General features: G+C 39.1%; 1 protein-coding gene and 1 long non-coding RNA gene across 2 annotated transcripts; one reads left to right on the forward strand and one right to left on the reverse strand.

Moving 5' to 3' along the window:
* Positions 1-211: 211 nt before the first annotated feature.
* tspan33a (tetraspanin 33a) lies at positions 212-6,494 on the forward strand. The gene is made up of 8 exons (XM_042403608.1): positions 212-505; positions 2,536-2,593; positions 2,916-3,043; positions 3,293-3,367; positions 4,137-4,232; positions 4,392-4,520; positions 4,620-4,781; positions 4,912-6,494. The coding sequence occupies exons 1-8, from the start codon at positions 410-412 to the stop codon at positions 5,011-5,013; spliced, it is 846 nt and encodes a 281-aa protein (XP_042259542.1). The 5' UTR covers positions 212-409; the 3' UTR covers positions 5,014-6,494.
* Positions 6,495-7,221: 727 nt separating this feature from the next.
* LOC121891199 lies at positions 7,222-11,543 on the reverse strand. Its single transcript, XR_006094059.1, has 2 exons — positions 9,855-11,543; positions 7,222-8,812 (listed from the first exon to the last, which is right to left on the reverse strand). It is a non-coding gene; the product is annotated as an uncharacterized LOC121891199 (long non-coding RNA).
* Positions 11,544-15,724: the final 4,181 nt, after the last annotated feature.

Genomic DNA, 15,724 nt, shown 5'->3' on the forward strand with positions numbered 1-15,724 from the left:
GTATAATTAATTTTGACGAGGTCCTGTATTTTGTTCAAGGAATCAGATGCTCACTGTTAGAGTGAAAAACAGAGTAGCTACTCCTGAATTTGCTTCACGCCCGCGGGGTCAGTCACGATGGGACCCTGGAGCTCAGATTCAGGAGCTCCTGCCGCAGGTTGTATCACATGATCACTGTTTAGACGTGAGACACAGGAGTGACACACCCAGTTTTTACGCGTCCAGTCAGTGCCAGACTGCGCTAGCGGCAGCTTGCGACAGATCTCTACCTGCTGTATGACTCAATTGAAATATTACAAGAAAATGAGCAGCTCTTCATCATCATCATCCTGACTAGCTTTCGGAAACACATTTTTTCAGACAGCTGATATTTACGCGCAAACTTGGATTAAAACGGATATTTGTCGACATGGGAGGAAGACGCAGAGGCGCACCTGGAAATGACTTCTCTTATGTCAGTCCTGTTGTCAAATATCTGCTGTTCCTGTTTAATTTCCTATTTTGGGTGAGTGTTCTTATGCTATTAGACGAAATAGTTGATACAAATCAAAAAGTGGTCATTTTATATTTATCATTTGTGTTTTTTTGGCAGGTCAGATTTAATCTATTACTTAAACTAAAGTATTGGTTAATAAAATTATGAGTTTAAAGACACTTTTTCAGGATTTTAGTTATTCCAACCATGACAGACACTGTGTTTCATGTGTTTATCCTCAAAGTGTGAGACCACGATTATGTTTGCTGGCAGTTGGAGTACACACTGCTTTGTTTGAATTAGTTGTTGTTTAACCAAAAGTGAAACAGTGTCTAGGAAAAGGACACTGGGACTTTAATATGCATAGCTGACACACACACACACACACACACACACACACACACACACACACACACACCAGGTGTTTGCTGCTCAGTCATTGGACTGTGAACAAGTTTTGCTCTTTCTTTGCAAATCAGGAAGCATCAGATAGCATCAGATATTTGTCAATGGGATTTCTTCCGAGATAAGCACTAACCTATTGTTGTCATGCCAATAACAATGCAGAAAATGCCCTCACTCAGTCAACAAAGCTGGAGTTTTTTTTTTCTTTTTCAGGCACCATACACTGTACTTTATACCAATCTGCTTTCACTGGTTCGGTTGCCAAGGAACACAAATTTTCATTGCTCCATATGCTTATGGGGGCCGTGCAGATTTGTGTGCAGACTTGTGTCTAAGTAACAGCAAAGCTCGGTTTCAGGGTGTAAACAAAGCAAAGTTCATATCGGTGGGTTTGCTAAGTGTCAGGTGCTCAGAAAGTTCAACATAAGGAGATTTCTGACTTACAACATTTTAGAGCTGATCTGTAGTTACAGATTAAACTCGGTGAGGTTTAGTGTAATGCAAGGACATTTTCTGGTTTACAGCTCAGCAGAAACCCTACAGAAAACCACACAGACAGAGAGAACTGAAAGATATTGAGTTCAAACATATTGAAAGCCACTGAGAACAAGAAGAGGACGTTTCAGGCGTACCTCTTTACTTGCTAATACCTCTTCTTCATGTACTTACTTCTACTGTATATTTTCAGCTTTACCTTTGAAACAAACCTTTTATGAGTGTGTCAGATGCGTCGAAGCTGTTAATGTGACTTGTGGCCATGTACAAACAGAACAAGGTTGTGTAAAAACTTGACGCTCTTCAACATGGAATGTGTTGTTGTCATTTCTGTTGCCTCTGGCTACAATGAGCTCTGTATGTAGGACACACCAAAGATTACTTCCAGTGTGTGTGTTTGTGTGTGTGCGGTTCTTTTCTAGTTTAGATTGTCTTTAGTCTTCAGAAACTTCATGGAAACGGAAACTCATTGTTATAATCTTGGTAATTATTTGTCTGATGAGTTCGCATAAGTAAATCAGCTGAAACCAAAGCATTATCAATTAATCAGTCTCAGACTGTGCAAGAATCAGATTTAGTTCAGTTAGTTTTATTTAGTTTGATGTCTGGTTTATTCACTGTGAGGCTAAACCTCCACAAAAAATGGGGCAAGCAAATCTAGCAGTGTCTGTGGTAACTGGATCCATTTCATTCAGGGTGGGAAGAGTATTTCTAAGGGCTGCCTATTATTCTATTGAGACTGAGAGAGGTACGCTGAGTGAAAGGGTCTTTTATGTTTTAGAGAAAGGTACCAATTGCTGCCAGGTCGATTAAATCAAATGGAAGCGGAGTGGATTGCGGAATCTCCTCATCTACACTTGCGGTATTCTATCTTAATGCTCCCACAGAGGAGCATTGAGGCTTAAAAGCATGTATTTTTTTGTAAACTTAACTTGTTTTATCAATACAGCCATATTTATGACTCATATCTACCTCACACACATCTGTCTTACAATCATGAGTAAGTATTCCTGTGAGCAGTGCCACTCCCTGGGCAGGTATGAACAGAGAAAAGGTTTTCACCTACGGTGGTGTTTTCCCACATATTATCCCCCATTTCTGACATTTAGAAATGCACAAATAATAATAATAAAAACATTCTTCATCTCTGCTCTCTTCAGATAATCTCCCTGGTGATGATGTCAATTGGAGTGTATGCCCGCATGATGAAACATGCAGGTAAATTATTCTCCATTGATAGAACATATCGTCTTTCTCCATGTTTGGTGTGAGATACTGGGAGTATCAAGTGTCAAAACAGTGCTTGTGCGTTGGCTGTGTGTTTTCACAAAGCTTTTTTTTTTTAGTCAGGCTGCTCTCACAGTGAGAGAACAGTATCAAAATCTGTGTTGTACAGGAGATAAAATGCAGCAAAGTAAAAGAAATGTGTTTGTAACAATACAAATACACCAAGATAAATGTTTTCTGTTCCAAGAGGTTAAGACAAGACTTTTCTCTGTACACATCAGTATCTGAACCCCCCTTTTCTTCTTTACCCCAGAGGCGGCTTGGGCTTGTCTGTCAGTGGACCCTGCTATGATGCTGATGGTCGTGGGGGTCCTCATGTTTATCCTCACCTTCTGTGGCTGTGTGGGCTCCCTGCGAGAAAACATCTGCCTGCTGCAGACAGTAAGTCAGCAGTTTTTCAACCATCAGGATATAATATATTTTCCGTGACTGTGATTTTTGAGGAACATGTCTTATCAGCTTTTAGTTGTCTAGTTTTTTCCAATATTGTACATCTCCTTCAAGTTGAGAGTGTTAAAAGTAACAGTTGCGTTTGCATGGAGATACAGATTCTCACTGAATTTAACTTTTAAAATTCAAAACTGTCAAAACTTACAGTGGTGTTACTATCTCTCTCTTTCCTTCTCGCAGTTCTGTATCTGTCTGACTGTGATCTTCCTGCTCCAGCTGGCTGCTGGTATTTTAGGATTCATCTTCTCAGATAAGGTAAAGAAATAATCCCAGAGTGTTTAAATATATCTCCTAGAACCATTTACTTAAGCTCAAAGCTGTCTAATTACAGTGCATGAAAAGGTGTTTTTTCGTGTTAAATTTCATGTTGTTTTAAGTGATGACTGTACTTGTGATGCCTGTAACGCATTGGTTTCTTTCTAATTCTCCTGGTAAATGATTGATTTATCGATTGATTTATTGATTGACTGATCCCAACAGATGTCTCCTTTGAAAAAAGTCCATGTGGTGGTACTTAACAATACAATTCCTTTGTTATTATTTTTTGTTGGTTTGGTTTAGTTTCGTTGTTTGCTAAATCCCACACAAGATCTAGAACCATTATAGAAAATATATATACTGTAATTATTATATTATATATCAAATCTAGTCATCCACAAGAAGCTAAAACTGTACAATATCATTGATGCACCTTTAAAAAAGGTAATTTAAATGGTTTTTATGGGCTCTTATAGACAATTTGTTTATTGTAAAGAATAGTGAAAGAACACCCGCTGCTGGGCTTTGCTGACTACAGCAAAATTTTACTCTTGAACATAATGTAAGAATGAGCTCACATGCATGATGGTATTTGATGTGATTCTATTTGTTTAAGACATGAGGAGCTTAAGATGAGTTGGCTTTAAACATAAACAGTTTTATGTCTTGCTCAGTGATGCCACTGATGTGAAAACTTGCATTTTATATTCATGTTATGTTATGTTTGTACATACTCTTAAACTACTCTTTTTACATGCTTTGCCAGGCAAGGAATAGAGTGACTGAGGTGATCAACAATGCTATAGTCCACTACAGAGATGACATTGATCTGCAAAATCTTATTGACTTTGGTCAGAGAGAGGTGAGGATTTAAGTCCAAACATAGTTTTGAATTGTCAGGAGTCACGCCATACTGGAATATATTTCATCATCATTTTATCTTTAAAAATATCAGAGCAATAATAGTAATTCAGTTTTTGTTTCTGATCTTTTCCATCTCTAATGCCACATGTCTCCTCAGTTTGGCTGCTGTGGTGGCGTAACGTACACTGACTGGTCCCAGAACATGTACTTCAACTGCACCAAGAACAATCCCAGTAGAGAACGCTGCTCTGTCCCCTACTCATGTTGTATCACATCCAAAGACAAGGTCATCTTCTTTTGAGATTCTGTTGATACCTTTTTTATTTTGTTATGTTTTTTTTAATGTATATATATATTTCCCCCCTGTGTATGTCTATGTGTGCAGGAGGTTATTAATACCATGTGTGGCCAGGGCATGCAGGAATTTAAATACGCTGAAGCTGGAACCCACATCTACACTAATGGCTGTATAGACAAACTGGTTAACTGGATTCACAGCAACCTGTTCTTACTAGGAGGTGTTGCACTGGGACTGTCCATACCACAGGTAGGATGTAGTGTGCAGCCTACATACCAACACACACATGCATGTTGTGCTCAAATCCCTACAGGTAGACACTTCAGAGGCTGCAGCCAGCTGCTGGTGATGCATCTGTCATATGTTCTCTCCTCTGCAGCTGGTTGGGATCCTCCTGTCTCAGATGCTAATCAACCAGATCAAAGACCAAATCCAACTCCAGAACTACAACCAGAGACACCGCTCCGACCCATGGAGCTGACCATGGCCAGGTTAGACCAGCAGCTGTGGGTTGATGGGTCGAGCCACTAATGCCAGTCCTCTGAAAAAACATCTGTCAAAAGGAGGCGTCTGCCTGGAATGAACATTACATCTTATTCCTCTTGGATTTAAAAATACAAAACTTGTATTAAGAGAGCACGTGGACAAAAAAGTAACATGCTTTCAAATACATGGTGCAGAGGTGCAAGTATAAAGGAGACAGGTGGAGAAATAGGACTCTGTCGCCACCTTCTGGACATAGACCAAGCTTGTATTTACTGTACTTTTTACAGTAATTAGTAAAACCAAAGCAGATGAAGAGGGGTATTTGGTGCTGGAGGTCCTATTGACAGGATCATATTGACCTTCAATTCTGAAATCTATGTTTTGTGTTTGTTTTTTTCTCAACTGCATCCATTATACTGCAAATGTTAACTATCTGAAAAGGGAATTGTATTTTCTAACATAATGGCTGCAAGCATTTGTGAGGTGCATTTGGCATTTGATACTCTCTGGAATATATATCATAGATCCTTTCCATTCATGTTTTAGCAATGTCTAATATGCATTTTTAACTTCATAGTTACAATATCAGTGTAAGTACACCAACTTGACACAAAGCTTGAGCAATGCACATGTACCACTTGGTATGAACTTTTCTATAATTTTACAGGTTTTTGTAAAAACAGATATTTATTTCTGGGTCCCAAAATACCTTGTACCCTTGTTACAAACATAAATGAATAGTATGATATGATTTTAATGATTTTAATGTGTTTTGTTTGATGTGAACTTTAATGGTCTTACTCTCTATAACGTGGCCACGTTGTCGTGCCAGGACCTCACACTGCACATGATGTCATTTCCTCCTCACATTTTAGCCAGCTGACAGCCTGCATTACTGCACAACTGCTGGATTTTGTTGGGTGTACGTCTCAGTACACTGCCATTACAAATACACTTTTGCCAAACAACACAGGCTATGTACACCGTTCATATTCTGTACATATGTCATGGCGGATATATTCTCAATTCTGTATGCATCGTTTGAATCCTGTCTCACCTTTTGCTGTCTCAGTTTTTCTTGTGTAATAATTTTCAACTAAATTTCTACAAAAGGAATGGGAACTCTGTACTTTCTAACTAAAGAAAAGAGATGTGTGAACATCTCAAGTGCTGTAGTAGTCTTGTCACCTAACCAAAAACTGCTTTATATCAGAGTTTTATTTAATCTGACAACAGAGGAAAGTGTATCTGAATTTTAACAGTTGTTGTATGGATTTGGGTTTAACATGTTTGTAAATGTCTAGTATTGAAATCTGTCCCTCTGGAATACAGATGGGAGACAAATTAAAAGAAAAACCGGTACGGGTCTGAATGCTCGACCCCTACAGTGAGGGGATCTGGTGGCTCTGTTATGTTGTGGAGAGCATTTTGCTGGCATAGTTTGGGTCCACTTGTCTCCTTAGAGGGAAGAGTCACTGCAAGTCAATACAAAGTTGTTCTGAATCATCACCTTTGATGAAACATTTCTATCCTGACGGGAGTGGTCTCTTCCAGGATGACAATGCCCCAATTCACAGGGCACGAGGGGTCACTGAATGGTTTGATGAGTATGAATATGATGTGAATCATATGCTATGGCCTTTGCAATCACCAGATCTCAACCTGTTTGAACACCTATAGGAGACTTTGGACTGACATGTTGGACAGCGCTCTCCACCACCTTCATCAAAACACCAAATAAGGGAATATCTTCATCCTACTGAATTGTGCAGTTGTCATGTTTAATTCTTCCTGCATATTGTCTTAACACAAATTGCACTCTCAACTAAGAGTTTTCCTCAAATTTGAAACATATAACACAGTCAAGGAACAGCATGTCTACCTCAGCAAATGTGTATCTGCAACACAACTCTGAATGTTTGATTGTACTTCTAAAGTGATTGTAGTCGTGAAGAAGCACAGTCCAGGTACAAGTGTGGCTTACGTAGATAGTTTTCTAAGTTGTTTCAGTACAATCCTTAAAGTTTCTTGCTGAACAGTATGATTTTTTTCACAACAATAGAAGTACACAATAAATAACGGTGAATATATATTTCTTGTATTTATATGCCTTGGCACAAAATGTAAAAGTATGATTATCTTCAATTGAACCAGTGATGTTTTGACTGCAAAAGATAAAAAAAGACTCATTTGAAAGCAGATGTGAAATTTAAACACTTTTATTGAATGATTTTTTTCCCTATTTTTGTAATCATGAACCAATTAGCTTTTGGGGGTAATTAAGAGTGTCCAACTGATGAATTGTTTTGGGGAAAGCGGGAGAAAACCAGAATAGTCACTGTCCTGCCCCTTCCTAATGTAAGTGTAGAAGAGATCTCTGAGTTGTTTTATGATCACCAGAGTTCCCTTGCTGGAAATTGTCTTTAAGCTCTTGAAACGCAAGCTCAGTTTCACACAGAAGCAAATCCTCATCCATGATATAGTATACTGAATGCCTGCTTTCAACTTCAGAGTTGTGGAGGTATTTGCACTTCAGCTGTGCCAGTAAACGGTGAATCAATGTTTTGGCAAACAGCTTTGCAAAAAATGTCTTGATCCTGCTCTTCACACCTTTTGCACACAGTTTGTACTCACTTCCTTTTCTTGGACTCACAGTGTCTGAATGTTGCAGACTCTTTGCCTCTTCAATAAGCAAATGAACTAAGCCACTACAGCCTTGATCTCAAAAGAGGATTCAGATTGCAGGAGTTTATATTTGGACCCCTTCACTTCATCGAATAGAGTTTCTGTTATTTCATGATCCTTGTTTCTGATTATTTCCTGGACAGCTTTCCTAGTTTTTATCACAAAGCTGTCTTGTGATGTAACATTCTCTGGAGTGTCTTCCTCCCCAGTTTTCACTGGTGAGTCACAGCAGTCATCAGTGTCCTCCCAGTCTAGATCCTCCTTCAGATCTTCTTCCTCTGTGTCCATCTGTATATGAGTGGCCCAATTCTATCTTGGCCTGCATGGCAGAGGTGGGCACAAATTTTTCACCTTTGTCAAGAATTCTTTCATTTTGCAGGCATGACAAACCATAACATCCAGTCTGCAGGCAGGAATATTACACTGGATTATAATTGGCTCCTCGGTGTGAGTACAATCGGAGAGGGCCGAGTTTACACTTTCTGCAACCTTTTCCATGATCAGGTTTGTCAAGCGTTCTGAGCTCACACGGCGGACTTCACCCTGAATCTCTAGAGCCTGAGCGAAACTCTGATGGACAGTGTCACCCAGGCTGGCGTGAATGTTCTCCTCAGAGACGACCACATGTGTGTTCTGTAGACCTGTCAGTACTGCACTTGAAATGGATATTACGAATTCCAATTCCTCTGCCAACAGGACCTTTGTGGCATCATCAGGAGAACCTGATTTCAACAGCCTCCACTGTTCTGCCGTCATCTTTTCCAAAAAGGAACGAATCATTTGGCGAACACTGTCAGCTGTAAGCACCAGTATCTAATCCATCTGTGATTCTCCTGTTCTATTCATGTGCATTATCCACAAGTTTGTGTAGCTGTCATACTGGAGGTGACAAACCTCTGTGGTGTCCTGTGTTGCTATGGCTACCCTCAGTGAGATTTACGCTCACCTGTAGAGGGTATTGAGTAAAGTCCAACAGCTTCATCCAGCGGCAGGCCAATCTTGCTTAAGACACCATGGTGCAGAACTGTTGCCCCAGTTGTGCCATAAACACTGACGTGAGACCCAATAGACATAGCTTTCTGCAAAAACTTTCCATCCACGGTGCCTCCCTAAAACAGTGAAAAGACTCATTAGGAACCTGAAAACTATGATTATATTCATATCAATCAATGATCAATAAATGTCATTCATGAATAAGACTAAACAACAGAGACTCATTATTATTATAATAACACAAGATGACCTACACATTTTAATTTATAAGACTATGTTAATTCCAATCAACTCCAAAAAATGGCTGCCACAGTGACTTTTAGGCCTACTTTAAGAATTGAGTTGGTTTGAGTAATTGCATAAGTGACACTATTAAGGTCAGGGTTTAAACAGCTTCATACAGCCTCTTAACTGCTATGTCTGTGGTCTGAAAAGGTCATAAAAATGAACAAATTACAGTTCTGTTAATTACAGACTCTATTCTCCAACACAGTCAAATATTTAGACGTAGCCTGTAAAAATATTCTGGAAATAAATAAAATATAAGTTCACTTTGCAGTTAAACTGGAAAAAGTTTATAAACACACGAATTTGGAGTAATAATAAAGAGCAATATAGAAATTTACACAAAAAACCCACTAAACCTAAGAAGGACTGAAAGCTGACAACAGAAACACAGGTGAAATAACAAGCAAGTGAAGAAATAAAAACTGCGTCACACCACTCATAGGTTAGAGAAATGCCGACTGCACGATGCTAGTAAACACCTGCCTCTCGTTAGCTAACAGAACATCAAACCACAAGAAAACACCAAGGACTTCGCCTAAATTGACGAGGAAATACATACTTTAACTATACGAACTCACAAAATGGACTAAGTATAACATTAATCGGATGATAATAAAATATGTCAGTGTTACTAATTGTTTTACAGTTAGCCTTTAGAGTTTTTGTTTAGAGAAAGTAAAGACAGAAATACACTTAGCTAACATGCACAAAGTAGCCTAAATGTTTGAATGCATACTAATTTATATTATGACGATGTAATAGTATTTTTCTGTAAATTACTTTCCTTTTTGTGCATTTTCTCTTCTCCATAATCGTCACAATCAATACAGTAAACTATATGATCTCAGCAAATAATACATTTGCATCCACCTGTTTCGTCAACAACATATTCGCTGCGTGCATCAACTAGAAGAAAGAAATTCACAAAGTGAACGCTAGATGTCACTCAGATGTCAACAGATATCTGTAGTAGCCTAGTTTCTACCTGCAAAAAGGTAGAGATGGTAGGGTCTCAAAATAAGGAGTCAGTGGACAAGGCCCTATTGGCCATGAGATAGTGAAAACTTCTTAGAGCATTATACAGTTTACCCCTTTATGTCAGGAGTCTGTCTCTAAAATCAGCTGGACGCACCACTTTACACCAGACAATGTCTAAAGTCCCATCTGTTGAAGGACGTGGGGAAAGGGCATTCACTGTTTTTCCCCTGAGTTTTGTGTAATTGAAACAGAATCACTGTCCAAAACGGGGGGTTTTCAATAACCGGCTGGATGGGCAAAATAGGCTATGCCATGCAAACGATTGTCAAATTCCCAGGGACCGTTCATATATGTGGATTGGTCATAGAGCAGGACAATCCGAACTGCCTGCTGTCTTATTGAGAATCAATATTTATTCACGTATAGTAGATGAATTTGTCCGGAGGCGCACACATAGCCCATAACTGCATACACATGTCCTGCATAGACTTTGTTTGAAAACGTAAAACAAGAGGGACAAATGCAGCAGGGTAAAAACAGCAATGCTGCAAAATAGTTATATCCTATAATTAAAATGTCTGATAGTTTTCGCTTTCATCGGGCTCTCCCTCCCACTTTCAGCACTTCTCTTTGCAACTGGCGCGCACTGCGTTTTTACGCACGACTCCAGTGACACTGTGGCGGAGTGCATGCAGGCCGTCAAAGTATAAGCGTTTTGGTGTCACCGCTGCAAGAAGATGATGCAGCTGCCTGATCTGATTTTTATTCTCTTGGTTGGTACCTGGAGGAAGATGGAGGTTTTATTTTTGATGGAGGCGTCTGCCACTTCGCCGTGGCCACCAACACCGTGTAGGATGCCACCGACGAGAAGTTGTAGCCTACAAGCTGAGCCACGACCTGACTCCGGTCCAGAGTCTGACCCAGAGAGGAATCTTGAAGGGAGATAAAGGGATGGATTATCCGCAGTTTTACCGGGTTGGAGGGATGAGTGGAAGGCAACTTTCAGTGTCCACGTATTATTACCGTTTGATGAAAATGGCACTCTGATCAGCTACGGTGTGGTAACAGATAACAGATGCGGTTACTGCGAGCTGCTGGACCTGGCAGATATCTCTAACGTGCTGTACAGGGAACACATCCCTGCGGGACCCGTGAGACGCAGCAGCGCGTCCGTCGCATTCCTGGTGGATGTGGAGAGATCAAGTCCCGAGACTTATATTCCTCACAGCCATACCAAGACAAATCCACAACGACCAGCTTATTAACATTAACATGCTGCAGAGCTTCTTTATACACGCTCATTCACATAATTAAGAATTGAATATAAATCAGGGAAAGCGCCCAGTTTACTTTCACAAGTGTTAATACAATCTTTTTTTTAAATAAATGGCATATATAACAGAGCAGGATATGGTAGAAAAAAATTGCAAAATAATTGCAAGAGGATCAGTCCATCTAGCTTTTTGTTAAAGATTGTGAAAGAGATGGAAAAGTGTTGGTTGGAATAATATAAATAAATGAATAAATAAATAAATAAAAGTGGACAATATCGATAAAACCTCCTATTGCTGTATACCTTATTTTATAGTGATAATGATATGATATAGTTTTTTGAAAAAGGTTATTGAGAGACTCATTGATTTGCATCATTACTCAAAATAGCACAAGACAACCATGGATAATAAATTTAGAGCTGACTTGAAGAGAGGAAAAAAATCTCTACCAGTTTACAAATTTGTGTTGTTTCACAATATTGTTTTATTCATATAAACACATGAATTGCTGAAAACTACAACTAGTTTTTTTTTATCTATGACATTTGTTGTAATGTTTTGAAATAACAGGCCTGCATGTCACAGTAAAGATTAGACTTGGGATAACATAGTGGTTGGAACAAATGACGCTAATGAAGTGCTCTGACATCACTGGACCACCTACCTCTGTCTTGTAAACTCACAAACATTTTCAAGAAATCAAAGACATTTAATGTGGACAGATAATACCTAATAATATAACTAACAGATGACAGAGCTAAAATAACTTATACTAATATGTGTTTATACATACACACAACACATACTCAAATCATAATGATTAGAGAAAAGCAATTTGTCCTGAAAACAACACTCAACATTGTTGACAGAGGTTGTGTTTCATCATCGGGAAGAGTATATTACTATCTCATAGTCTTGTTCTGTATCAAGTCATTATGAATCATACTAGAGTGTTACATTGGTGTTGATCTCAATGTAGGTGGTAACATTTGTTTTCTCTATTCAGATGTCGACAGTGTATCAATGTTGGATGTGGCTGGAGCCAACATGTCTGTTCCTGGCAAACTGCAGGAGTAAAGAATGTAAGAATATATGTATTTCTCCTCAGTACAAAGGCTTTTCCAAACATTATATATGTTCTACATTTATGCTACATTTCCAGGTGCTACACTTAAGCATCAGTATATCACCACATTCATTTTGAGACATCTGTAAAAATGTCAGAGTCCTTAATTCAACATTTGGGAAACAAATAGTTACATTTCTAAAGTTCAAATAGAACCTTCATGGTGAATGTTAAACCTGCTGAATTTCTTCCACTTACTTCCTTCTGCAGTACAGTGTTTGCCAAATGATGAAGTCAGGAATTAACCTTTCTGTGTGAACTTCTCTGAACTCTCTGAACATCACCCACATTAACATTTTTGAGGTGAAAGACATGAGAAGATGAGGTAACACGTTTCAAACATTGTGCTTGTTTTACTGTCAGAAGCCAGAGATCTCCTCCACCACTCCCAGTGACATGTCTTTCTACAGCAGAAACCATGCAGTCTTGTCAGGTCATAACCTCAATGACGTGACCAGAGTGAGGATCCAGGCAAACATGGACTGCACTCCATGAGAGTGAGTCAGTTTAGTGGCTGTTTACACTACCAAAACAATCCCATAACAGTAATTGAAAGGGAACTTCCACTCATTAAGAATTCATAATTCTGAAAAGATAATTCAGTGAACTAATGAATGTGCACTGCTCTTTCATAAAGCCAGAAACTGGACTTGAGATATAAACAAAAATGAACAACGAAAAAACGTACATAGATACATAGCAAATAAGTTATGCTGAAATTCACTATTGTGCTTTTTATAATAATAAGTGTAATAAATACAAATGCTATGTAAAAGTCTGTATTGATAATGTACTAACCCTGCTTAAAATCATGTTCCTTGATAGAGACCTGATACTTAATGATAAATAATGTTGTATTTGCACCTTTACTACAAAGAGCATTGGGCTTTACTGCCTTAACTAGGCTAAATTGATGTTTAATTCTAGCTTCTTTTTATAAGAATATCCATTGTAAACAAAAAACTGATGAAATGTTATGCTTCTTGTGGTTTTCTGTTATTTATATACTGTTATGATTTTGGATACCTATGCTAAATATGGTCAAACCTCCAAAACTTGAGGTTAATATATGTAGAAATGCTCCCTGCAAGTCAAAAGCCAGGGCTTAAACCTGCCATGAACGCCTCATTTGAAGCATGTTTTTCTACCTTGCCACAAGCTGACATCAGCTCATCGCACATCCCCATAAATAGCTGTCCATTCTGTAGGCTCGGTGGCTAAGATTGTTGCTAAGGCCATGTCCACTCTCATGTTTTGGATCAGATTCAGACTCAAACATGTATGAATTTCTATGAAAAGTTGACATCTATCTACCGAAGGAAGGGATCACTGTCTGTATGTCTCTCTGTCTGTATGTATGTCTTTCACGTATCTCTTGAACCATTCATCTGATCGACTCCACACTTGGTGGTTGTATGGCTGAGGACCCAAGGGAGTGCCTTGTCAAATTTGGCGCAATTTGGTTATGTGAAATATTCCATATTAATAAACTTTAAATAAACCAGTGATCAGCAAGCTGCTCCACTCTGTGCAGGTGCAGGGCGGAGCTTCAGGACTCTGCCGACTGACTCCAGCATGTCAGGGAGAGACCAGAGATGAGGCATGACACAAGAAAAGTGTTCTAAAAAGAGAAAAGTAGACAGCGAAAACAGAGCTTTTAATCAAGAATGGACACTCTTACCCTGTGTCTAGACAGAAAGCATAGCATTAGCAGCACATTTAGCAGATCATCAGCAGCAACAAGTGACTACACAGGAGACATTCAAGCACATTGTTGAGTGTAGGTCACCCACATTTTGGAAGCACTCAGAGGCCAATACATGATGACTATAGTTACACGCATAAACCGAAGGAAATACTTCCACAGGCAGTTCAAAACCAGTTTGTCTCATATGCTCCAAGACTGTGGCAATTGTGTAGCACCACTACAGACAAATCATAAATCTTTGGAGCAAACATAGTGTGAGCAGCACGTTTAGCAGATCAGCAGCAGCAGCAGCAGCAGCAAATGAGCAGTTGTGTCTATACGCATGTCCCCTTTAAGAGAAGGTGAAACTAAGGGCAAAAAAAGTCTCTATTATTATATTTTCATGTAATAATTTGAGTCAAATCTTGTTGGTTCTTTAAATTCTAAAGCTGACATTTGACTAGAAAAATTTTCAGTTTTTACCCAGGGGAAGCAGTGGCCAAAAGTCAAATGTAACCATGAAGAAGCATAAAATAACACAACCTCTCATCTCCACCCCATTTCTCTACCTGGCAAATGAAAACCTGAGTTGTGAGACATTCCCAGCCTGAAACCTGATGCTTGCAATCTTTGGGAGCAGAAACAGTCCTGCATGTTTGATAGCGTTTGACGCAGGTCCACAGTCTAAACATGACATTTCTGTGTTAGTTTAAAGCTGCAGTAACTGCTATTACAGTGACTGTATCACCAATCTACAATAACGCCGGGGATGGTAACATCTTAGAAGGTGATATAATTCAAGATATAATTTAGTAGAAGAAACTGAGTTACAATGAAAAGGTTGTGACAGTTGTAACCTCAGTTTATGGCTCCATAGCTGTCTCTTGTGATAGTGAGTGTGTTTTGGTGTGTGTGTGTGTGTGTGTGTGTGTGTGTGTGTGTGTGTGTGCAGAGAGAGGGAGAGAGAGAGAGAGAGAGAGAGTTGGCCTGGGCTCCAGCGCTCTGTGTGTGGTCCTGGTTTTTGCCTCTGACTCACTCGGGCGGCCATGTTGCTGTGGGTTTTAAGGAGGCCCAGACAGACACACACACAAAGAGGAGGGAGCAGAGTTAACCCAGTTTTACTCTCAGAACACCAGAAGAGGAACAAAGCATCTACAGCCATGCAAATACCACAAGTGCACTGTCCAATTAATGTCATAATAACAGCACCACGGTGGAGATTTGACCTGTTGCATAATTGTTTTTACTGGCGTATTCAAGGAAATTAAATTAAGTCTTATTGAATGTGTGTAATATTATGTGACTATGTTTAAATTTTGAGTGTTTATGTTCATATTTTGTGTTTAGCAGTTGCACTTTTTTATTGTATATAAGATTCCTGACGCCACCTTAACCAGGAGAGAGGAAGACCAGTCCATTATGGATGTCCCAAAGGAAACTGATTGAATGTAGTTATTAAAGTTATTAACTGTGTCCCACTGCTCTCTCCTCCACACACCTACATACACCCACCACAAACACACATTAATATCATATATATCGCTATTTTGTATGCATACCTTCTTCTTTTTTTTTACTATAAAGTCTTACGTAATCACTTACAGACTGGTACAATCTAGTCTAAAAAGGGGAGGGAGTGAACTGTGTTTACTCTCCACTACATACCTACAAACAG

The sequence above is a fragment of the Thunnus maccoyii genome, chromosome 23 (genome assembly GCF_910596095.1).
Source record: "Thunnus maccoyii chromosome 23, fThuMac1.1, whole genome shotgun sequence".
NCBI lineage: Eukaryota > Metazoa > Chordata > Actinopteri > Scombriformes > Scombridae > Thunnus > Thunnus maccoyii.

Bases quoted from the DNA above. Each gene is read 5' to 3' on its own strand.
- tspan33a (XM_042403608.1), top strand. From the start codon at position 410: ATGGGAGGAAGACGCAGAGGCGCACCTGGAAATGACTTCTCTTATGTC. The intron at 3,368-4,136 runs GTAAAGAAATAA...ATGCTTTGCCAG, and splicing joins GATTCATCTTCTCAGATAAG to GCAAGGAATAGAGTGACTGA. The intron at 4,233-4,391 runs GTGAGGATTTAA...ATGTCTCCTCAG, and splicing joins TTGACTTTGGTCAGAGAGAG to TTTGGCTGCTGTGGTGGCGT.